The sequence below is a fragment of the Saccostrea echinata genome, unplaced genomic scaffold (assembly GCF_033153115.1).
Source record: "Saccostrea echinata isolate AGI-Se365-2 ecotype Australia unplaced genomic scaffold, CSIRO_AGI_Sech_v1 ptg000025l, whole genome shotgun sequence".
Lineage (NCBI taxonomy): Eukaryota > Metazoa > Mollusca > Bivalvia > Ostreida > Ostreidae > Saccostrea > Saccostrea echinata.
The window spans coordinates 13998468-14024900 of record NW_026889774.1 but is presented as its reverse complement, the minus strand read 5'-3'; the positions used below and the strand labels follow the sequence as shown (position 1 = coordinate 14024900).

Below are 26433 nucleotides of genomic sequence, written 5' to 3'. Positions count from 1 at the left end.
ATATTGATATATGTATGATAGTTTTTTTTTTTTTCTCTCGATACTCATATCTTGTTTACACCTTTTACATCCAATCCGTGGATAAATTATAATGAGGTCCATTCGGCAAACCTCGGATGATTCCGTCTTTCATCAAACTATTAAATTATCAAATTAGATGAGGTACATGTACGAATTGGCAAAGGTGTGCCGAGTGTGATGAGGTCTTTGGGTCCGTTCCTAGGTTTCTGGAAAGGCTGTACAGGGGATTGTATAGAGGGAGTATCCTTTCCCTAAATTGGACTTTGTTTATATAAATGGTTACCATTTTGGTCGGTTAAGATGCATCTGGAAGTTTTTTTTTAAACAAAGAAAAATATGAAACATTACTAAAATAGATAAATAATGAAAAGATGAAAAAAGGAAGGGCCAGTTACTTATATATCCAAATATTGTCAATATTGAGTTCAAATGAAAAACAAGAGATTTGTAATTAAAAGAAATAGCATAATATACCCCGATCTCGCTTATTCTGTTTCCATGACAACGTCGGCCATTTTGAATGTTGTTTGCATACCTTTTTGTTCACGGTATCATAATAAAATTCAATTTTGTTTTATTTCAAATGCTGCCGGGTTGATGACAAAAAGAAATAATTATCAATATGCTAGTGAAAATCTGAAATTTAAGTCAAATCACAACCTCCAACTAACCCCCCACCCCACCCCAACCCTTAATCAATATTCGACTACCCAATGTAAAATGCTTTCCAATGCCCCATGTACATGTAGTACGGTTTGCCAACAGCAAATAGACTTGACACACTTTATTGTCAGGAAATTCATATTTGATATTTTATCCTTACGTAATTTTTTGTGTATGTGCTTTTTTTTCTCTATTCTAAAATTCAAACTGCGAGCGATGAGTACTTTTGGACAGATTCTGACAAGGATATATACTGATACAGTGTATACACTGTACATGTTTTGCTTCTATATATAAATACACCTGACATAACTTTAAATTGTTCATAAAATTAATCATTATTGGTACGTTTTTATTTCATCCATATCAGCAAAAAAAGTAAGTTTTTGGATAAAATCATTAAATGTTTTGGATGGTATTTTATGCAAGTGCACGTAATAACGTCAAAAACGCCTTATTTTTACGTCTGTGACATAGCATGTTGACATTTATTTTTTGTTAAGATTTTGTCACCATTCTATTGATATTAATTTGGAATATACTAATATGTATTTATTTAATGACTACATATATGATTTATCCAACCACAGTTGTGCCATGGTAATTAGATTTACTAGTTTTGGACAATGTGTGGCATTCAATGTTGACATCGCAGATAGCCTCTAAAACACACACTTCTATCAAGAATCAATTCAATTTTATATCTTATTGAAGTTTTGATTTTGCACATTTTGTATTTAATGACGTATGGTGCCAAATTATAAAAAAATAATTCAAATAATGAAAGCAATTTATTGAGTGTCGTATTTAAATGTGACGTTTTTGCCGTCAAATTTCATTGTGACACATAGCTACTTGTTGTACATATATGTGACACGGCAATTACTCTTAACATTTACGACATCCCAAATTAAAATTCTGTATAGATATGTTTTTCTTAATAACGTGACAACGTTTTTGTAGAATTTAAAAAAATGTTTTAACATTGATTTTTCACTCAGTATTACAAAATTAACCATTCTACGGACTTAAAAACTTTGTGACACGGAACTTCCGAACTTTGTGACACACTATCTTATTCAATATCCTCCCAATGAATCTTCTAAATATCAGGTACCCAACATACATATGAACACACAATATCATTCTATTCTTAAAAATAGTTCTTTGCACACCAAAAGGATTATCGAGATGTAATATCTAGCTTATTTCATATTTTCTAAGAACCCAAAGACATTTCATGTTCATTCCGTATTTCTCCGCTTAACGCTTATCTACATCTCTGTCTTACATTTTGAGGGACGCGTTCACAGCATACGGATTAAATGACATCACAATTGTAAGAATTTACATCATTTACAACATATTTTGACTTGTTCTGCTAAATTTTATGTGTGTATTGTTTGTTTTATGGAAGTTATCAACATTTTCTTCTGCATGTGCGACGCTCCTGTTACCTGTCTGCATGTGTTTTGGACGTAATTGACGGAATAGTTGAATTCATATATTTGATAAATGGAATTTTTTGACCAATATATATATCAAAATGTATCAAGTATACAATTACCGACCGAATGATATATAGTTTTCATACAGTTAACTGTTTAAAAATTATAAAAATAGCGCAAATGCTGTCGCAATGGAAATTTTGACTTTTTGACACCAACATCGTGCGCGACGTCATTATATTCTCATTGGAAAAGCCAGCCACATTATAGGGAGATCTGGTGTCTGTGGCCACCTTAAGGCTTCCAGTGGGTACAGGGAAGAGCCTTGGTGGGGTCCAGAAATTATAAGCTTCTAGATTCTGGGAAATTGAGAGACAGACTTTTTAATAAAAACGCATTAATTTGAATGGTGTTTTTATAATAAAGATTTTGTATTTAGATCATGCCCAAGATAATAATTATGGAGGAAATTATATGAACACTATGTATTAATTTCAAAAGTATGCATACGAGTTCATGTTCAACAAAGAAATTACTTAATTTACATATGCTAAAATTATTTAATATTTTGCACTTAATATGTCTCAATTTTTTTATATCACCTTTAAAAGATGAAGGGGAATCTTTAATAATTGTTTCTTCTCATTTTGAGATTAAAATCGACGAGTAGAATCAACTCAAGCAATATACGAGTACATTTGTATTTTTTTATGCGTAGTTCTTGAGGAAGCCAAATATTTATAGCATATATGAAAACGTTTTATCAATATTTTGTTGTTGATGTATCCTATTATTATAAAAAAAAAAAAAAAAAAAAAAAAAAAAAAAAAAGAAAAGGTTAGTTTCTATATCATTTTAAATGAACCTATGTCTAAAAAGTGTTGAAAAAAAAATTTCCATATGTACTCGAAAAAAAAAACGAAATTTTTGAACGACTTCATAATACAGAACAAGTTCTTGATAATTCTTAAATACCGTTTACATGGATATGTCTACATACCTCTCGCTTTTTCACCTATTTTAACTTTTTTACAATGCTTATCTAATTTTTTTTTTACCAAAATCAAATGATAGGGTGCATTGCAACCCCCATATCCCCCTTTGAATCCGCAACTGAAATATCATGCATAGATACATGTACATATTAATTATTTTCAATTCATGCAGTGATTTGTTTGTAAGATTCCCTATATCGATTTTTTTTTAAATTTTTATTAATCTTGGTAATGATGATGTCTTTTATTGTTGTCGTCATTCATTTCTAACAGATATCAGAGATAACGAGAAAAAATTCTCAGTACATCAAACATGCTGTGTAAGTGTGAAAACGTTTCTATACGCTCCCCAAACGTTAGGGTTTGTTTTCAAGTCCGCTGTCAGTAGTACGATGTCAGGTGTCTGATATTCCGAAAATGTTCATTAGCACGTCCCTCTCGGAGCTCGTCACGTAACTCTTCCAGGTCCAACATTCATTGTTTAGTGACCTTGCCCTGTGTCCATGACTGTAACTTATTATTGATAGTGATAAGTTTAATAATAAATTTTATTATGCACACAATGGCATAGTCATCCAACCATGACGCTTGGGCTTGGAGTGTACCAAGTGATTTGGTAGCAGCAAAAACCCTTTATTCGAGAAGTGAAACACACTAAGAATCCTTTTTGCTTAATGGTGCCGAGTATATAGCTCTTTTGAAGTCATTCACAGGCATGTAATGAAAATTCTCTGATGGAAAAAAATTCCATTGTGCTTAGACGTTAACAATTGACATTTTCTATAAAAAAAAATTAAAAAAAAAAACTTTCAATTCATATATATATATATATATATATATATATATATATATATATATATATATATATATATATATATATATATATATATATATATATATATTCTGCTGGGGCCTTCAGAAGCAGTCAAACTGTTTGCACCATTGAAATATTTTGCATTCAACATAGTTATATATATATATATATATATATATATATATATATATATATATATATATATATATATATATATATATATATACATGTTTATATATATATATATATATATATATATATATATATATATATATATATATATATATATATATATATTATAGTAATGATAATAATGAAACGTCATATTATGTATGAACATGTGTTGTATATTTGTTAAGTCACATTCTGTGTGTGGGTTTTTTTTTTCTGTCTTTAAGGTACAAACATTCATGAGCAAAGCAGGTCCGATTTTTGTCGTCTACGTTTCAATTCTGAAGGATTTTCAAAACTACTGGCAAAGAATCAACATATAGCGTCACATGGAATCCCCATTTATTATTCAGGTTTGTAAATTTATGGCATGCAAAACAATACTAGATTTATTCTTAGGTCACATGAGTCATTTGGTAACATATTGCTATCTGTTTTCGTTGTCGGTCGTAAACTGTTGAACATTTTAAGGATCCTCTCTTAAACTGCTGAACCATTTTTGTCATAAGGGTAAAGGGTAACGAAAATCGTAAAAGATATAGTCCCTGCCTACTGGGGCCTTGGGATTGAGCTGAAACCACAAAAAAATGCAATCTTTAAAAAAAGAAGCAGTCAGACTGTTTGCACCATTGAAATATTTTGCATTCAACATAGAATAAAGAAGGCTTTTTATAAAAATATTTTAATCAATTTTAAACCAATCTACGAGGGTTGGTATTAACAATGTCTTTTTCTGACGTTCCCTGTGACCTTGATCTCATATTTTCCTATTTTGCGTTTAGCTTAGTTCCAAAGCAATTACTGGGTATATTTTTACAAAATAAATTATCTTACACTGACACTTACATCAGTGGGAGCTGTTTATATGTGCTATAATTTTCAGACCTTGACATTTCTTATGGCCTTAACATCATTCCTTTTTAGCGCAACCGACCTTAATGCTCAAGTGAGCTTTTTTGAACACATTTTGTCCGCATTCCGCCCATCTGTCTGTAAACTTTTCACGATTTCAGTTTCTTCTCAAGAACTACTGGGCCAATTTCAACCAAACTTACCACAAAGTATCCTAGGATAAAGTGAATTCAGGTTTGTTCAAATGAACGGCCACGCCCTCCTTGGGGAGATAAGAAGTCCCCTACCGGTGAAAACGGAGGGGACTATAGGTTTCCTCCCCGTCTGTCTGTCTGTCCCTCCGTCTCTCTGTCAGTCAGTCCCACTTGGTTTTCCGCACTTTTTTCTAAATGCTTACAGATATTGAGCTGACTTTTAGTATGTGAGTTACTTTGATGAGTTACAGATCAAGTTTACATTTCGTTCCGCTTAAAAGATTTTTGACGTAATTACCGCCTTTATAATTTTTAAGAGTTTTCCGCATTTCTTTCTAAACTTGCCGATAGTGAGCTGATTTTTCGTATGTTTATTTACCTTGATTCTAGATCTAATTAATTTTGCATTTTGTTCCGGTTCAATGATTTTTGACGGAATTATGGCGTTTTCAATTTTAAATGGGAACCATATTACATTTGCTGGTAGAGGAATAATATTGCTAATAAAATGCAAAACTCAGAAAACTTGTTGATATGTCTAGTTTTTGAGTATCTGTTTCATATAACACAAAACAGAAACGAACTTAATTATTAACCATTATGTTCGCATTTTTGCACTTAATTTATGCACTTACCAAAAAAAGGGAATTGAGGAACACTAAAAAAAATCGTTTTTGATGTCGCCATGTGTAAGCACTTGCTTCAAGTAGTCTACAAACAAAAATAAAAATCCATGACATGTTCTTTTTATGAACTGCCTCTTAATTATTTAAGATTATTCAAATGCAGGAGAGTCGCCTGCTTGGCGCAGTGGTAAGAGCATTTGCTCTAAAGTCGCGGAATAAGCAGTTGATCCTTTCGTCGCGGGTTTGAATCCCACTGCGGGACGTGAGGACCGGTCCTTCGGATGACACCATATAAACCGAGGTCCCGTGTCGCAGTAGGTTCTGGTACGAAAAATATTCCCCACTGCTCAATGGCACTGAGTGCCGAGTATACATGTACACTTTAGGTCTAAATTTCCTCAACCGGCAAGTGGTGGCATCTCAATATGAGTGAAAATATTCTTTAGAGGGGTGTTAAACAAACAGACATAAATCAAAAGCAGGAGAAAGCAATAAATAAGACGAATCGTTTTTTTATTTGGATGGAGTATTTTAGAATCCGTTAAAAGAATTTTAACTAAATCTAATGAATAAAGACAAACAGGATAATGAATGAAATTTATTACAGGTGACAGAAAACTCATCGAACACAGACACTGGGTAAATACTACAAGAGAGTCCATTCACTACATTGAAACCCATCCAAATGTGTATGAAACGTTTTTAAAAAATACAGAAACGAAAAGAAAAAAGAACCGAACAAAACAAAAAAAGGTAAAAAAAAAAAAAAAAAAAAAAAGGTTTGATTTTAAAAAAGGACAGAAATGAAATTTATCAAGAGAGACGAATGAAGAATTTACAATTTATATACATGTATCAATGAATACAATTCACAATATAATTATAAGATTATGTAAGAGCGTGCGAGAGAGAGAAAGAAAGAGAGAGAGATAAAGATCTCAATCAAAGGCGTACATTATTAATATATTTGTAGATGACTAACTATGCCAAAAACTATAAAGATTTGAATCCGGTAGGAGAGGCCTTCAATTCTTCAATGGATAACAATTCCATTAAATGGAATAAATTTCAAAAAGATAAATTCTTGAAATATATGCAAAAGTATCATGAAAGTCAAGAAAAAGAAAATAATGAAAATATTGGGACAAATTATGTCATTGATCCATATTCGAAGCATACAAACAAGAAACGTCACGTAGGTCCTCATGACAACGATGGGATTCAAAGATTGCTGTCCACCGGAACTTTGGCACCTACAATGCTCTCTCCAAGTCATCCAATGTACAATCATTCAATCGACATAGTCTTTGCTACGTACTGGTTTTTCCCGGCGAAGACACAAGCTATTCTTCCAGAGGATCAAAAGTGTATAATGCAAAAAATGAAAGAGGAAAAATCACGCTTTGATTCGAAAGGTATGTGCTTCTTCTAACTGTGATGTTACCCAAGTGACCGTCACGATAGCTCTGTCGGTAGCTATAGAGCGCTCGCTCCGTCGTGTATTCGAATCACGGCTGCGACTGACCTAAGTCGATAAAAAATGGGTAGCAACTGTTCCTTCGCCAAGCAATATTATTGGCACTTTCGAGTGAATGTTACGGGTCTTTCGGATGAGACCTTAAAAACCGAGGCCCCGTGTCACGATAGACGTTGGTACGATAAAGAACCCTCATTGCTCAATGGCCCTGAGTAAAGATCTAAATTTGAAGCCCTTCGCCGGTATATGGTGACGTCTCTATATCAGTGATAAAATTCTTGAACGGGACGTACAACAACACTTGTACACAATCAATCAATCATTATTTTACCCAAGTCGGTCAGTTGACCTTTGGTTCACCATTAACTTCTAAACATTTTCAGCTTTTCTGAAAAAGTCCTTGCCAATGTCAACCAATTTTGGTACTATTTATGGGGTGTAAGGTACCAAAAAAATAATTTCAAGTTCTCTGCCTCCCTATAACATGGGATGTGTCGCCAAACATTTAACTAAGTCAGGCCCGTAGGAAGCAATTTCACTTTAAGGGGGCACAACCATTCATTTTTAGTTGGGGGCACTATCAACAACCAAAATTCCTTGACAAGCAAAAAAAAAAAAAAAAAAAAAAAAAAAAAAAAGAAAAAAGAAAGAAAGAAAGAAAATAAAGGTCAACAGACATTATTATTGAGGGGGCACAAGCATACAGTACCTATGTTTTCGATAGTATCCTATATATGGGCATAATTATTGGGGGCACGCCCCCCCCCCTCGGTTCCTACGGCCATGTAAGTGAATGTTTCTGATGACCAAGGGTTCCTCATTCAAATTGTAATATTCATGGCTCGGGGTTCAAGTGTTAGGCCATAACTTTATTGATCATATAGTGAAAAGGTAATCAATTAAAATACTTCTTCGAATTTTTCTGCCCTGTAGCCTTTTTTACAAAAATTCTTACGACTAAGATTAAAATTTGATAACTCTGTAATTTCTTGTTTAATAAAGAAAATTATTATTTCAGAATAATAATTCACAATATACTGTAATGTAATAGAAATATAAGATTTTTTGTAACCTACAACAATTTAGTTATATATAGAATTGGAAATTTTTAATCTTAGTCGTAAGACTTTTGTGAAAAGGGCTACTGGTATATTACAAAACCAAGCTTATAATTTTGACGCACAAGGGCGCATATAGCTTATTTGTTAATTTCATAGCCTTCAGACTAGGGTTGTTGTGTTAGTTTGGGGCTCTATTGACCAGACATTACATGTATATTAAAAAAATAATGTAATTTTTTCTTTGGGAATTTTTTTCCGGGCAATAGCAGGCAAACCAGGAACAAAATTGTTATGAACTACAGAGCCTTTACCAGTTTTGTGAAAAAGTGTATTGCAGTTCTTTTGTTATTTTCCCTAAAGCTGTAGCAGTTTAAAAGAAAATTTTTAAGTAACAGAAAACGTTCTTAATTTTTTTCAGATACAACAGTATATACAGCACAATGTAGAACAATATTTGCAAAATGCATATCGACTACCAATTTGCCATTTAAAAGAAGTGTAAATTAGTCACATAGCAAAATAAGTCAAGTTTTCTGTTTTTCAAATAGGGAATCCCCATTGTTCTGAAAAACTGCCTCCTTGAAACAGAATGAATTTGATATACGCATAAAGAGACAGGAATTTTCTTCAAAACTGCCATTTCCGATTTTTGTTTCAAAGAGGCATATTTTTGAAAATCACAAAAATCGAAGAAAAATTATTATCCACCCGAAATGAAAAGTGTGTACATAAAATAGCACACTATACTTCAGTGTCGGAGCTGGTCTAGTGGTAAAGCGTGTGGCCTGTATGCGAAGATTCTTTTTTACCTGAGAATGGGTTCGAATCCTGGAATGGCTGGTAGATACATTTTTTTCTTATACACTATAATGGAAGTACAATGTAACAACTCTCTTGAGAGAGAGAGAGAGAGGGAGATAATGTCAGAAAGTTAATGGGTAATATTTTAAATAAATGCAGAATTAAAATGTTTTCTTTGATATTGTGTCTAAAACTAATAAGACATACATTTAATGTTATTATTTAGTGGCAATGTATTAAAAAATAAAGTACTATCATTTAAAATAATTTAATTTATTCATATGCATTTCGTTTCATTATTGTTCTGTTAATTAGTGGCTCAGATTTGACTTGAAACAACTAAATTGAAATGACTCAATGGAATTTCTTGGATATTGCATCAATAGCGTAATTATTGGACACATTTGTATATATTGAAAAATATTAACGCACTCTTTTTACAGTACATCTTTCAAAATGATGTGCGAGTCTATTTAGGAAAAAAATATGCATGATATTAACATAAAATGTGAAATGTTTCGTTATAACAAGCTGGACATACCCGCTGTATAAATAAAGCCACGTAGCATTATCTATATTTAGAGATAACTCTTCATGCGTCGTGGGTATTTAAATGACCTTCTCGATTTAGGGAATAATCACGAGTTTCTGCAACACCCTCTTTATTTCCACTGTTTCAGTGGTTCCGGTGCTAGGACATTGACCACTTACTGAAAATACGACGGGTTTGACCGGATGGCAGGGGACGCTTACTCCTCCATGTCACCTGATCCAACCTCTGATGTTTTGGAGGTTCATGTTAACTCTGCTACTGATTTGTATTATTTGAATGGACTTGAGCTCGAATACTGTTCGTTATTATCGGCCGTCAGGAGGCAGACAATTATATGTTATGCTTTTCGAAAGATGATATGATTTACTGCGGACCTATATTTAATATAAATTATTTGATCCGAAGTTTTCATCATTTTCAATTTAATCAAAATTCTTTTCGCCCGCGTGGCGCAGTGGTAGAAGGTCGCTCTAGAGTCGCAGACTAAGGAGTTGACCTTTACGTCGCGGGTTCGAATCACACTGTGGGACGTGGAGACCGGCCGGTCCTTCGGATGAGACCGTATAAACCGAGGTCCCGTGTCGCAGTAGAAGCTGGCACGAAGAACATCCCTCACTGCTCAATGGCCCTAATTGCCGAGTATAGGTCAAAATTTGCAGCACTCCACTGGGCAAGTGTTGGCTTCTCCATATGAGTGGAAAATCTCGAGACATTAAACAATACCCAACGAACAAGAAACAAACTTTTAATTACCATTTTGATAAATGCGATCCTTGAATATATAATATATTAAGTAAATTGTACTCTATATATAGAAGTTGCGATTGTATCATCTTTATTTGTCACTGTCATTTTCGCACTGTAGGATATAATTAATTTGTTTTCATTTTAGCGATAAAATGACCTTTTTTAAATAATTAAAAATCCATATTTTTTTCTTTTTAATATATCCGACGTAGAAATCGTTAGGGCGAGCGCAGTTTCATTTTTTGTAATAATTATGCCACAATTTTATACACCTCTTCAAATATCGTTCTGCATTCTGATTATGACATCCGTAACAAAATTTACTATAGTTCATTAAAGGTGACTACATGTGGTATCCAGTCAACTCGTACCCATTCCGACTCGTACCCAAACCGAGTCGTACCCAAAGAGTCAACTCCATGTATAGTGAACTATAGAAAAACTGATTCTTTGATTTACTATGAATCTTTACTCTGGAACTTTTTTTTGAGATTTCAAATCTTACAATCTCTTAAACTCGATGACACTGATGTAAAGTTTTGAAATGATATGTGAATTTAGAAGTAATCGTCCCAATTAATATTAAATATATACATGTATGAAATGGAGAACATAAAAATAACAATCTGTAAATCCATTATATAGTAAAAATACTTGGATTTACTATAGTAAAAACTTTGAAAATATAGTTGACTTAAAACGAATTTGTTCACGTGGGCCCATAAACTTCTTTGTACAATGTGTAAATTCTAACCCGAGTTTCCTTCGTTCATACACTATAACACGCTGTCTATAGAACTCGCTGCGTTCGCTCTTTTATACACACACACACACACACACACACACACACACACACACAAATATATATATATATATATATATATATATATATATATATATATAAAGCACAATTTACAACAACTCGTAAACTAACATAAAACATAATATTTACATTTCCAATGCCTTTGTCCGAGATAAAATTACAAATTATAAAAATACTTTATTTTTACATAAATCTACTGGTTCATCGATAGGCGCGGTTAAAAAAAATCACGTGCGGGGCGGGACAAATAGAGACAGAAGCGGGGCTATTAGCACGGGAATTTGCAGAATCAGGAGCATGTAAATATAAGGAATAACTGTCAGATTTTTTGGATTCATGACGATGATCAATCGATTGGCTTGCGTGATAATTTTATGCATAAACGCCTTCGGCGTTTATGCAAATTATCACGCAAGCCACTCGATTGATCACATCATGAATCCAAAAAATAAGACAGTTATTCCTTAATTTAACACCAATTGTTCTATACCTAATTATCAAATGTGTGCAAAACGGGAACACATCATAGGTATTTCTACCCTCACAATTTATGGGTTTCAAAGTAGAAAAACTGCATTCAATATCACTTAATATAGTTTAAATTAATCAATAATCGCAAAAGATATATAAAGTGCCATATTTTTTTCTAAGACGTAAGACATAAAAAACAAAAGTGTATGTTAATTCAGCATAAAATCGTACATTTTTAGTAAACATTATAAAAAATTACATTAAAACTGGTTCGAATGGGTAATTCGGATGCTGAAAGTTCCAAAATAATTGTCACTTTCCAAATATGTACTGATGCTAAAGGTCCAAAATAATTGTTACTTTGTAAATATGTTTGAATTGTGAATATCAAGGAACCATTATACATTAGAAATACAATAAATAAAAAACCTGAATGAAGATACATGAGAAGGGGTTCTTGCCCTAAGCAACATTTTTTAAAGAGTGAATTGTTGATTAAATAAAGAAAGTATTCTTTTTTTAAAATTATTTTCGTAAAATATTTTTTTCCTTACGCCTATTGCAAAGCATTCTTCCAAAAGATGTATTTCTACAGGGTAAAAATTAAATTAATAATTAATGAATAACAGTTTTGTAAAAACATATGACAGGAAGGTGGAAATACCTTGACAAGTATTAACTTCCAGGCACGAAGTTTCAGGGTGACTGTCTCCCCCCCCCCCCCCTTTTTTTTCAAACATAATATACTAACATACTTTTTTCTTGTGGCAGTTAAGTTATGGAGATTAGGTAATGTATTTTTTTAAAAAGTTGAGAAAAAGTTGGACCCCCCACTTCAAGTTCAAAAAAATTCCCATCAATAGTATGTCACAGGGTGAATTATAATTAATAGTACTAATTATCATTCATACTATTTTCGGTGTGTTCCCGTTTTGCACACATTTGATAATTAGGTATAGAACAATAGGTGTGAAATAGGTTTTGATAGCAATTATAGTCTGTTCTCCGTCTGGAATTTACCTTGAATTACCTGTATTTTACCAATGCATTATAACACATATTTAAGAGAATAAATTTGGAAAATTTAACTTGTCCAACACAAATGAAGATGAAGTTGATAATTCAGACAGATATCCTTACATGTGTATCGCAGTTCAACCTTTTTTTAAAATTGTTATTTCATAAAGATAAAATGAATGAGTAAATGAATTCAATCTTGATTAATAAACAGAGAGAGAGAGAGAGATCATATGAATATAATTATAGCTTTAACTAATAACTTTTGATATTTTTTAATGTTTTAACATAGTTTTTTTCTTATTATGAAATAAAAAAAAAAATAAATCAAAATATCAAATGCAAAATTTAATCATTTTTTCTTCCTATTCTTTCCGTAAATTCTCTTTTTCCTAATTCACAACTACATGCATATGTATGATATAGGCTATAGCAATTAAGTAATTATCTTACCTGGACAATTTCCCGTTTTGCGCACATTTTTTCAATACCTGAAATTCAAATGTGTGCAAAACGGGAACAAACCCTATTTTCATACATTTTTCTAAGGCATTAAAGTATTATACATGTAGTAACTAGTGAATTCCGTTCTCACTAAGGAATTTACTATGTTCATTCATTCCCTTATTCATTCATTCATTTAAATACGGGTGAGGGGTCAGTGATTTTAACAGTTTGAAAAAAAAATATTAAAGGTATAATAATATTAAAAGTGGAATAATACACAACAATGTGTAAAATATGTTTTGAAAATATTTTGAAATTTTTTCGTTAATAAAACATTAGTTTTATTAGAGGATCGTTACCGATACACATTGTAATGAAATTAATTTTATTATTCATGAAGCACATTTAAGCACAACTCTTAAACTACCATGACTGCCCTAATAAAAGAAATATCAATATAGAAAGCACAAAGAAATTCACTTTTATAAGGAAACCGACTTCCGCCCCAGCCCGGGGTTGAAATATCGACCTACGGAATCTGTCTCCTAGCAGTACAGGAACAGCGCGCTAGACCGCTCGGCCATCAAGGAAAGTCTAAAATTTGCTTTCGATGCCGATGGAATTCTCGCGGCGCCGCTAGACTACACGGTCATTGAGAATGGAAGTGGAACAGTTATTTGGACAATAAGTGTGGTTGCATGAATTGCGCGTTACAACAAAAGGGATGTCGCTTTTTTCACTATTATCCTTGCGGCGAGTGTTTCTTAGTATAGAGGTAGGAATGTTTTAGCTGAAAGCTCAAGTGAGCTTTTCTGATCGCACGTTTTCCATCCGTCCGTCCGTCTGTAAACTTTACACATTTTCAACTTCTTCTCAAGAACCACTGGGCCAATTTTAACCAAACTTAGTACAAAGTATTCTTAGGTAAAGGGGGGGGGCTTAAATTCTTAAAATAAAGGGCCAAGTCCCCTTACAAAGGGAGAAAATCAAGTAAAGACAAAAATAGGATGGGGTCATTAAAAAATCTTCTCAAGAACCACTGGGCCAAAAAAGCTGAAACTTAGGTGAAAGCATCCTCAAGTACTGTAGATTCTAAATTGTTAAAAACATGACCCCCGGGGGTAGGGCGGGGACACAATAGGGAATCCAAGTTTTACATTGAAATATATAGGGAAAATCTTCAAAAATCTTCTTCTCAAGAACCACTGAGCCAGAAAAGCTGAAACTTATGTGGAAGCATTCTGGGGTAGTAAAGACTCTTAATTGTTGAAATCATGACCCCCGGGGGTAGGGCGGGGCAACAATAGGGAATCCAAGTTTTACATTGAAATTTATAGGAAAAATCTTCTTCTCAAGAACCACTGGGCCAGAAAAGCTGAAACTTATGTGGAAGCATCCTGGGGTAGTAAAGATTCTAAATTGTTAAAAATCACGACCCCCAGGGGTAGAGCGGGGCCACAATAGGGAAACCAAGTTTTACATTAAAATATATAAAAAAAAATCTTTAAAAATCTTCTGCTCAAGAATCACTGACCCAGAAAAGCTGAAACTTATGTGGAAGCATTCTGGGGTAGTAGAGACTCTAAATTGTTAAAATCGTGACCCCCGGGGGTAGGGCGGGGACACAATAGGGAATTCAAGTTTTACATTGAAATATATAGGAAAAATCCTTTAAAATCTTCTTCTCAAGAACCACTGGGCCACAAAAACTGAAACTTATGTAGAAGCATCCTCAAGTGGTGTAGATTCTAAATTGTTAAAATCATGACCCTTGGGGGTAGGACGGGGCCACAATAGGGAGTCCAAGTTTTACATTGAAATACATAGGAAAAATCTTCTTCTCAAGAACCACTGAGCCAGAAAAGCTGAAACTTATGTGGAAGCATCCTGGGGGTAATGTAGATTCTAAATTGTTCAAATCAGGACCCCCGGGGGTACGGCGGGGTCACAATAGGTATTACAACGGGGGAAATCTGGTAAAGAACAGCATGGCCAAAGTTACTCAGGTGAGCGATGTGGCCCATGGGCCTCTTGTTTACTTTATCAATTCCGGCATTTATAAGATTCTACGGATAATGTTTTTTGAGATACGATTTCAATTCTTCTAATCTTTTCGACCGTAAAGATGAATCAATTACTATTGTGCATATGCGTCTTGCCATGTTGTATGGAATATTACGTGTAGTATGCCATCGGTGACATGAATGAAAATCCAAATACTGGTGCAAGTCTGTTTCTTTGCAGTAAAAGTTTGTAATTTTTTGGTATCATCCTTAATTAGAAGGAGGTCCAAAAATGGTTGTTGGCTGTCACTCATCTCCAAAGTGAACTGCATTGATTCCTGTTATGATTAATTACGTGTGGAATTTTTGTATATCATCTTCAGTTTCATCCTAAAAATGAAAATATCATCAAGGTACCTTTTCCAGTTTTGGCGAATATATTGTGCAAAAGTTTCGTCAAAAATTTCCGGAAGTTTATCACACAGCTTTTCTTCCAAGGAACCCATTACTAGGGTGGCATATGTTGATGCCACTTCGGTACCCATAGCTGTTCCTTTAAATTGAAGGTAAAATTGGTCATCAAAATGAAAATGATTATATATATATATATATATAGATATATATGATTATATATATCTATATATATGATTATATATATCTATATATATATATATATATATATATATATATATATATATATATATATATATATAATGATTATATATATATATATATATATAGATATATATATATAGATATATATATATATATATATATATATATATATATATATATATATATATATACATATAATTATATATGCAAAATAGCTCTTTTGCTCACCAGAGCCGAAGGCTCAAGAGGGCTTTCCTAATCACTTTTTGCCGCCATCTGTTTAGCTGTCCGTCTACTAGTAAATTTTCCTCATTTTCGACTTTTTCTCGAGATCCAAGGCGCAAATTTCAATCAAACTTGCCACAAAGTATTTTTAATAATGGGAAATAAAGTTTTGTCAAATGAAACGCCACGTCTTCTTCCAACAGGAGATAATTATGAGTTAGTAAAACATTAATGGCATCTTTTAAAAACTTCTCAAGAATCATTGGGTCAGACAAAATGAAATTAAAGTGAAAGCATCATGAGGTAGTGGAATTAAAATTTGTTCAAATCAGGACCCCTGGGGGAAGGGTGGAGCCAAATGGGCGATCAAATTTATACATACATTAAAATCTTCTCAACAACAGCAAAGCCATGATCAGTCATGTTAAATCAAAGGCGTCCTCAGATAGAGTAGATTCAAGATTGTTCAAATCATGTCCCTCGGGGTAGGGAGGGTCACAATAGAAGATCGAACGTATAGAAGATAAATCCTAAAAAAATATGATTAGTCAAAGAAATATTAATGTAGGACCTAAAATATTTAAATTTTTCTATACTGGACTGATTTCTGCTTTTTCCTAGTCAATGTGCTGAAGAGAGCAATGTGGTCGATAGGCATCTTGTTCAAAAATTTGTTTTATGATTTAACAAGCTAATTCAGAGAATTTGTGTCCCCCGCTTAGGGAAAAAAGAAGAGCATGCGCAGTTCGGGGGGGGGGGGTGTCGGACTCCCCCCCCCCCCCCCTGGATTTGTAGAATTATTAAATGTATACATGTATATTGAAGCAAATAAAAAATGCCAATATGGATATAAAGCAGGAATGGGGTAATTGAAAAAAGTAATTGTAATTGACTGTAATTATAATGTAATAATAATTTTTTGAAGTAATTGGATGCAATTTGTAATTGAACTTTTTTCCCATTACATGTAGGGTTGGATACCGTTAAGGATGAAACGGTACGATACCATACCGGTATTTTTGAAACGATATGGTATTTTTAACGATACGGTACTATACCTTGATGAATGAGAATATTTAAGGGTTCATTTCATAACAAATATGCCTTCACCAGTCATCAACCTTTCAATGTTATAACCTAAAATGAGCTTATAAAATATGTTTATATTTCAACCTTTTAATAAATGACCAACAAAACAAATAAATTGAATCTCAAACAAATTAACTTGAATAGATACATAATCACAAGTATACACAACTTCCGTCTTTGCTAGGACCCATTTGGTCGCACTAAAAAACGAAACATTAGAAGATGGATAGAAATGCACATCACATTTTTGCGACATTTTGCCTTTTTAATTTACATTTATTATCAGTTTTTATTGATTAAGTTAAAACTTGATTAATCTTAATGTATTTAAATTTTTTTTTAATAAAAGAGATATTCGTACTGATTAACCTCGAATATCGGCAGTCGAAAGCAAGCATCCATTTCGTTAATTAGCCTACCCTTTCAATGTGCGGAGAATTCTATTTTTAGTTTAAATCATTTTGAATGTATTAAAATGTTTTTAAGATTAAGAAATAGTACCGTTATTAGAACCGGTATTAAATGAAACGGTATTTTACCGGTATTTTTGAAGTAACTATTCGGTACGGTATTGGTACCGAGTACCGGTATCCAACCCTAATTACACGTAATTGTAATGTAGTTAATTACACTGAAAAAATACCTTGTAATTTCAATTACTTTTCAATTACATTTCATTTGCTTTACATAATACATATTTATAATATTACACCTCCATTACACCCTCATTTTACTTTTTTTTAAATCATAAAACAATAAGAAGGTCCTCATTTTTCAGTTATACAAAATCTTAAGTTATTACATTTCCATGCAAATAAACGATTGGCTTGATATTAATAATCTAGATTGCAAATCGTTTATTTTCATATGTTTTATGTTTATTTAAAATTTCGTACCACTTATCTATTTATCTATGAAACATTTCATTCTTTGTTATTATATCAATATTAAAGAATAAGAATGTGTTTAAGATCTCTCTCTTTGGCTAGAGATAATTGCCCTCCAAATCACTGCTGTAAATTGCAATCAAAACAAACCAACAGTGCAAAGAGTAATTCAGCCCATGATTTGGAAGATAAGAACAGTAAAAGTGATTATTTGATTCAATTAAATCGCTCCACTAATTTAGGAAAGGAAAACTTTGAATTCAACAATTATTTTATGAATTTTTTTTTGGAGTTTTGTAAGTATTATATAGATGTAAAAATGTTCAACATTAAAAGCAACTTAGGAAGTTCAGGTTATCTACAATTGAATATACATATAATCTGAGAGGTTTCGGTTGTAACTCATTCACTCTAAATGTCCACTTTTAATCAAGTCTCACAGGCATGTCATTTGTGTTCATGTACGGGTTTTGTGTAGAGGAAATGGCGTCAAGCTGATCACGAATAATTCTTAAATGTTTGTAACTAAAAGTTATAATACCACAAAGATACACAATGCCTAAAGAAATATAAATTTATTCCTTGTATTGTTTGTGCAGAGGCTGTATAAAATTATACACTGACATTTTGTACATATTTATTCATTCACAAGATAATAAAAGTTTGAAAATAAGCCAAAATTTAAAATGTAATTTGTAACTTAATTAATTACTTTTGCAAAGTAATTGTAATTTAATTAATTATATGTCTTAAAAAGGATGTAATTTAATTGAAGAAAAAGTCAAAGTAATTGTAATTTAATTAATTACTTATAAAAGTAATTGACCCCATCCCTGATATAAAGATTTGATTGCTTATTCTTTAATATGTGTATAGAAGATTCTTTTTACATAGAATATTTATCACACTGTAATAATGATTTTATGAGTTTGTACAAGCCAGACGTCATAACTGTTTCATTTCACATGCTGAATACTATCATTTAGTAAAAAAAAAAATCAACAACAACAACAACAAAATCAAAAAAAAAAAAAAATGATCGTGCGGGATTTGAACCCGGAACCTCTCACCTGTTAAGCGATAGTCATACCCCTAGTCCACTGAGGCCCTTGATTTGATTGCATAGCAAATTAAATGCAAACATTAGGTCACATATAATGTTTATATTCACATTCGATATTGTCAAAATTTTACACAATACGTGGTGTCTAATTTAGCCTTTACTAAACAGTTCTAATAGATGTAATAAGAATATAAAGTCCGCTGACAACCTGTATTGTACGTTATAACTCTCCACATGCCCCTGTGCTAAAAATAGTGCCAAGCGACTTTCAATACAATAAATAATATAATGAAAAAAACGGGGCGGGACACTTTGAGAGGGGTGAGAGAGGCCCTAGGGAGTTATGGTATAAAATTTCATTGGAAAAGCTCAAAAGCTTCTTGAGATATCGCCCGGAAACGAAAGTGTTACATACTGACGAAATGTATGAATTTACGATCTTGAACTTTGACCTTTTGACCTCAAAATCAATAGGGGTCTTCTTAGGCCAAGGGAGTGGTTATGTAAAATTTCATTGCAAAAGCTCAAATGATTCTCGAGATATCGCGCGAAAACGAAAGTGTTAAAACAGACAGAATTTATTACCTTTGACCTTTTGACCTCAAAATCAATAGGGTTCTTCTTTAGGCCATAGGGAGTTGCTATGCAAAATTTCATTGCGAAAGCTCAAAGGGTTCTCGAGATTTTTCCCGTAAACGAAAGTTTAACAGACAGACAGAAATACAGACGGACGGACAGACAGACCCAAATTAATACCCCCCCCCCTTTCAGTAAAAGCAGGGGACAATAAAATTACAAATGTGTATAATTTTCTTTTTATGAAAACGGGAACAACATAATGGCGAGTGGATATTCTGCCAGAAAGCAGAGCAGTGAAGTTCTATAGATAAAATATGCTTCAGTATGGAAATACATGATTGTATAAAAATGTTATCATGATTTGTCTTACAAAGTGAATTTAACTCTAAATGGGGTTCTGTATTACTTGTTCATGTTTAATAGTCTTTGATGGATACCAAGATGTTGCGGCCAAATTTGACGCTTGCGTCATTAAGTTTTTCTTGTCTCCTATAGGTTTCTTCTGAGTCTGTCCGTCTGTCTGTCTAGCTGTCCTTCTGTCTGTCTGTCAGTCTCTCCCACTTGGTTTTCCGCTCTTATTTCCTAAATACTTGCAGATATTGAACTGATTTTTGGTATGTGAGTGTATCTTGATGAGTTACAGATCAAGTTTGCATTTCGTTTCGCTTCATTGATTTTTGACGGAATTACGACCTTTTCAATTTTTAAGGGTTTTCCGCGATTGTTTTCTAAACGCTTGCAGATATTGAGCTGATTTCTGATATGTGACTTAACCTTGATTACTTATAGATCAAGTTTGCATTTCGTTCCGCTTCAATGATTTTAAACGGAATTATGGCATTTTCAATTTTTAACGGGAACCAGATTACACTTGCCGGTAGGGGACTAATATTGCTAATGCAATACTCTCAGAATGCTTGTTAGTCCCCTAGCGGTGAAACCGGAGGGGACTATAGGTTTCCTTTGCGTCTGTCCGTCCGTCTGTCTGTCTGTCTGTCCGTCTGTCTGTCTGTCAGTCTGTCCCACTAGGTTTTACGCACTTTTTTCCTAAACGCTTGCAGATATTGAGCTGATTTTTGGTATGTGAGTGTATCTTGATGAGTTACAGATCAAGTTTGCATTTCGTTTCGCGTCATTGATTTTTGACGGAATTACGGCCTTTTTAATTTTTACGAGTTTTCCGCAATTTTCTTCTAAACGCTTGTAGATAATGTGCTGATTTTTGGTATGTGGCTTTACCTTGATTAGTTATAGATCAAGTTTGCATTTCGTCCCGCTTCATTAATTTTTGACGGAATTATGGCATTTTCAATTCTTAACGGGAACGGAACCAGATTACACTTGCCGGTAGGGGACTAGTATTGCTAATGCAATACTCTCAGAATGTTTGTTTCATTGGAAGATTTATACCGGGTCATAATAACGAAACTTTTCTTGAATCATTGTTTTTGTACATGGTGTGATTCTTTCATTACACACTGTCAGAATACTGCGAGGGAAAATCGATTGATGTATGTTAATTTTACTCCCCGTTAGTGAATTTTTCACTAATATAGAGACGTCACCATAAACTGGTGAAGGGCCTAAAATTTTATACCTTTACTCGTCATTTAGGGCCATTGAGCAGTGAGGGTCCTCTATCGTGCCAATGCCTACCGTGATACGGGGTCTCAGTTTTTAAGGTCTCATCCGAAAGACCCTCAACTTTCAATTCAAAGTGCCGAGCGCTTGGCGAAGGAACAGTTTTTAATTGACTAAGGTCAGGTCGCGGCCGTGATTCGAACACACGACCCTCCGATCATGGAGCGAGTGCTCTACCGAGTTACCGTGACTGCGAGGGGAAAAAAACAAGCCTTAAACGCTTTCAGTTCCTATCATCCTTTTAGATATCTCCATCAATTCATGTGATACTACATGTATAAAGCCCAAACAATACAAGAACCAGTACACTGTATTTTTAAACAAAACACCAATTTTATGTACATTTATTTTTCATACTACTAACACTACCCCAAAATAGTGTAGAAATCTACACCACAGTATTCTATAGTTGACTGAATCATCCACACACATAGTATTGTATTTACCACAGTAAATCAAGGTAGGAAAATTTCACTTGAGTTTATGGAAATATTTTTACTTTAAAATTCTGATTGTTATATATCATTAATCTCAATTTTTTATATTAAAAGAAAAGATAACTTGAGTACTAGTATACCTTTCTAAAGTCATTTTCAAATATGAAACTAAAAAATATACTGCTAGAAATTATTCTTGTATTTATTAAAATTATGAATTTTACAGTTAAATACATGTAAATCGAATTTCCATAGTAGAATTTGAAGTATGTACCTTAGTAAACCATTATGAAAGTTTACTTCAATTAAAATCCGAATTGAATTACGTCTATTAAAATTCCATTTAAATATAGTGAAAAAAACGAGACAAAATTCTAATGACTGTAAAGCCTCTTTGATGGTTCCTACAATTCTACTTGATCTTCCCTAGGCGATACACCTCCACTGTAAAAGTCAACTACGCAATTTGAATTTACAGGAGGAATTTATATAATTTTTTCTTACATTTTCCTTGAATGGCCATCAAGATTCAGTTACTATATATTTGTGATATTTAAGTTTCCTTTTTCGGTTCTTAGGTAAATACTTTGGTTTGGATCACGATGGATACGAGCAGGTTATTACTAAAGAGTGTATAAAAAAAAGTGGGCACAATTTACCTGATGATGAAACATACGAGTCCCAGTCTACCTACAATCCGTACAATGTACATATGGGCCAGATGACTATTTACAGGTAGAATTTGCGAACTTTTTTTTAGTTTGTCCAATGCACGTATAATATATAAGCATGTTTATTTTAAATGGTATTTTAATATTAGTTAACACAATTTCACTCGCAAAATAATTGGACCAATAAAGATTAATTATGTTACATATTTACCGAAAAGTTAAAAATCACGCGGTGTTAATAATAATTATGGAAGCCCGTTTAAGATCTATCGAAACGATGTTTGAATTCCAAATACATGTAACTAATTTGTTAAAACGAATTTAATTCATTTTGGCATTTTTTTTTTTTACATTTGTTGTTAAGAATTAAATTTGTTGTAACAAATTTGACAAATTTGTTAAAACGGATTTAAAGAATATGTTTTAACAATTAAATTTGTTGTTATAAACGAAGTCTAGAATTTGTTAAAACGGACTATTAGTAAATTTGTTTTTTTTAAAAATCTTAAATTTGTTTAAACGAATAAAATTCGTTTAATCCAATTCGACATTAAGGGCTTTAAGAAAAATATAAATTTGATATAACGAATTATCGAAAACATTATATGAATTTAATTAGTTATAACAAATTATTATTCGTTTACACAAATTTCATTCGTTATTACAAATTTTGAATTCTTTTTAAGGAAATCATAAAATTTGTCATTACAGATTATATTCGTTATTATAACAAATCCAAAAAAGTTTTTAACAAATTAAATTCGTTAAAAAATTTCAAAGTTTCATCAAATTCAAAATATTTTTGACAGTTCCTACATTGGCTTCCGTAAATGATATTTTCACGTCACAATGCATGTATAGATATAACTATCAGTAGAAAATTATAGCAACGTGATGGCACGTACAGAAGATGACATTGTGTGTAGGAAGTCAGGAGCTATATGAATATGATATAGTGATAAACTAAAGAACTATCCTTATAAGGGCAAATTACTTGAATATGGTCCTATACCTTTCATAGCTTTTTTATGTCCCCGTATCGAAGATTCGGTGGTATATAGTTTTTGCCCTGTCCGTCCGTTTGTTCGCAAAAACGTTAACCTTGCCCATAATTTTTGATTGGTTGGAGCTATGACTTTCATATTTCAATTGTGTATTCCTTGTGACAAGACCTTTCTTTGGGTACCATCATATTTGACGTTATGACCTTGACCTTGGAATTTTTTTGAGACTTTAACCTTGGCCATAACTTTTGAACGGTTGGAGCTTGGGGTTTCAAACTTCATCTGTGTATTCTTTGTGACAAGATCTTCCCTTGGATACCAACAACTTTGACCTTGGAGTTTGACCTACTTTCGAAAAACTTCAACCTTGGTTATAAGTTTTGAACAGTTGGTGCAAAGGCTTCATTTAACATGTCTATATCCTGTGACAAGACCTTCCTTTGGATACCAACAACTTCGACCCTTTGACCTTCACCTAGGAGTTAAACCTACTTTTGAAAAACTTTAACCTTGGTCATAACTTTGAACGGTTGGTGCAAGGGCTTTCATTCTTCACATGTGTAATTCTTGTGACAAAACCTCTCTTTGAATACCAACAACTTTGACCCTTTGACCTTGACCTAGGAGTTTGACCTACTTTTGAAAAACTTTAACCTTGGCCATAACGTTTGAACAGTTGGTGCTAGGGTTTTCATTCTTAACAAATGTAATCATTGTGACAATACCTTCCACTGGATACCAACAACTTTGACCCCTTGACCTTGGAGTTTGATCTACTTTTGACAAATTTTAATCTTGGCCATACCTTTTAAACATTTGGTGCTATAGCTTTCATACTTCATATGTGCATTCCTTAGGACAAGACTTTCCTTTAGATACCAACAATTTTGGCATTGACCCCGACCTTGGAGTTTGACCTACTTTTAAAAAACTTTAACCTTGGCCATAATGTGAACGTTTGGTTCTAGGGCTTTCACATTTCAGGAATATGTGTATCACTATTGACAAGACATTCCCTTGGGGCCCCATTTGACCTTGACGTTTTACTTACTTTTAAAAAATCTTTAACCATCGCCATAATTTTTGAACAGTTGGAGCTAGAGCTTTCAGAATTCACAAATATATTCCTCGAGACAAGACCCTTCTTTGGGTACCAACATTTTTGATCTCTTGACCTGGAGTTTGACTTGCATTTGAGAAACTTTAACCTTCGCCATAAGTTGCCATACGGGGGCATCGGTGTTTCACAAACACATCTTGTTCTTAACAGCAATAAACGCAGATTTAATTATTTTTGTTTGAGAAGGAAGGGTCTGAAGCAATTTAATTATGTCAGATCCTTGATTCGCTCCTAATTAAATAGTGACAAAAAGAAAGTAGATTGAGAATCTGAAATATATCGAATTGGTTCAGGAGGGGTTGAACCTAGTGGCAGTAACTTGACTATTAGTATGAATGTAGTGTCAACTGTAAGAAGTCCTTGGTTGCAAAACATTTATGATTTTATATTTACGAGAGAGAGAGAGAGAGAGAGAGAGAGTAATCATTTGCATTTGAAAACTGACATAAGAATATTTGTGATTTGGGTGTATCTTTTTAAAAGCTCGCTCAAAATAATCAGAGAGCCGGAGATTCCCTTGGGAATCTTAGATTAAGTACGCTTTTCTTATTTTTTTTTAAATAGATTGAGGCTGATAATGAGTTGTAAGGAATGTAACCCAACCGAAAAATGTTCCCGTGTTCTTCCATTTGAAAAGCAACAATGGACGTCGTATATGGGGAATGCTGGTGACAGTCACTGGAAGTCTCGGGATGAGAAATAAATGTTGGTTTAACAATCAGTGTTGTAATGTATAAACTTTGTTCATATAAAAATCCCTATCTATTCTTAGGGGTCATGACTTTAACTGTCCTTATCTACTCTACAAATAAATGCTTTACTGATAATTCAAATCTTCAAAAATCTTCTCTTTTTTTGTTGCTCATGGACTTCTAGGAAAGCTAGAATTTTTGCAGGATTTTGATCACCAATGAGCCAGACTGATTCCATGATTAGAATGAGTATCAAGCTTTTACCAAAGTCATGAAATGCTTTTCTCTGGTGTTACATGGTGACCTTATTCGTTTTCCTATAGAGTCTCGAAATGTTGTTTGAAATATGACAGTCTCGATTTTTATATTTTTAGGTTATCCTGCAATATCCATGAAAACGCAGACTTTATTTCTTAGATCTTTATTCATGTGCATCTAGGCAAACTTGTTTTTCATCATTATAATGGATACTCAGTTTTTTAAACCGAAATCATGAAAATTATGGCCCTTGGTTAAGGCGTTAGGATGGGGCTTAATTGGTCTTAATTGAAAATACTTTGAACCTTCAACCCATGGTTCAGGCCCAGGGTGAGGCTAAGTAAATATATACATGTGTATTAGTACCGATGACAGACAAGAACCGTTCACAGTTAGGCCTACCTCATGAATTTATCAAACAACATGTAGATTCCATATTAAATGCAGCAATTTCAACAAATTTAGCCCAAACTTATCGAAGGGGATTGGAATAATTTTAAGTATATCGTAATAAATACTCTCTACCTTTAAACTCATCGCTTCCTGTAGATCAGGTAATAAACCACATGGTTAACCTTGCAGATACCTCTGTAGACATACAACCGTACGATGCTATCTTCGTAAAATAATGTACTGACTCCAAATACACTCTCAGATTGATACCACTTAATTACTTATTGTAAAAATGCTATATGTAGAATGTTTGCACAGGTTGAAGCCCTCTAAGAACACCTGCTCTCAAATTAGCGATTTTACAGATTCAGTTTAAAAAAAAAAATCTGTTGGCCATGGAGGATTTCAAGTCACAACAAACTAATATCGAGATACATATAAAGGGCTCAGAAATAATCAGCATGCAAAAGGATCTGTACTACACACTTCGTTTTGCAGATCAATTTGCTTATTATTAATAAAGCAATGACAGAAACTGCCTATCTTCTATACTTACATGTATAAATGAATGTTTT

At 33.1% G+C, this 26433-nt stretch overlaps 1 protein-coding gene across 1 annotated transcript in view; it reads left to right on the top strand.

The window, feature by feature from the left end:
- The window catches only part of LOC133192057 (uncharacterized), a 119299-nt gene extending 93976 nt beyond the window's left edge, over positions 1-25323 (top strand). Inside the window, exons 7-11 of the mRNA XM_061327896.1 lie at positions 4340-4465; positions 6392-6537; positions 6758-7199; positions 22299-22455; positions 25080-25323. Of these exons, the coding sequence (XP_061183880.1) occupies positions 4340-4465; positions 6392-6537; positions 6758-7199; positions 22299-22455; positions 25080-25218 (1010 nt within the window). The 3' untranslated portion in view covers positions 25219-25323. The remainder of the gene's footprint in view (positions 1-4339; positions 4466-6391; positions 6538-6757; positions 7200-22298; positions 22456-25079) is intronic.
- Positions 25324-26433: the final 1110 nt, after the last annotated feature.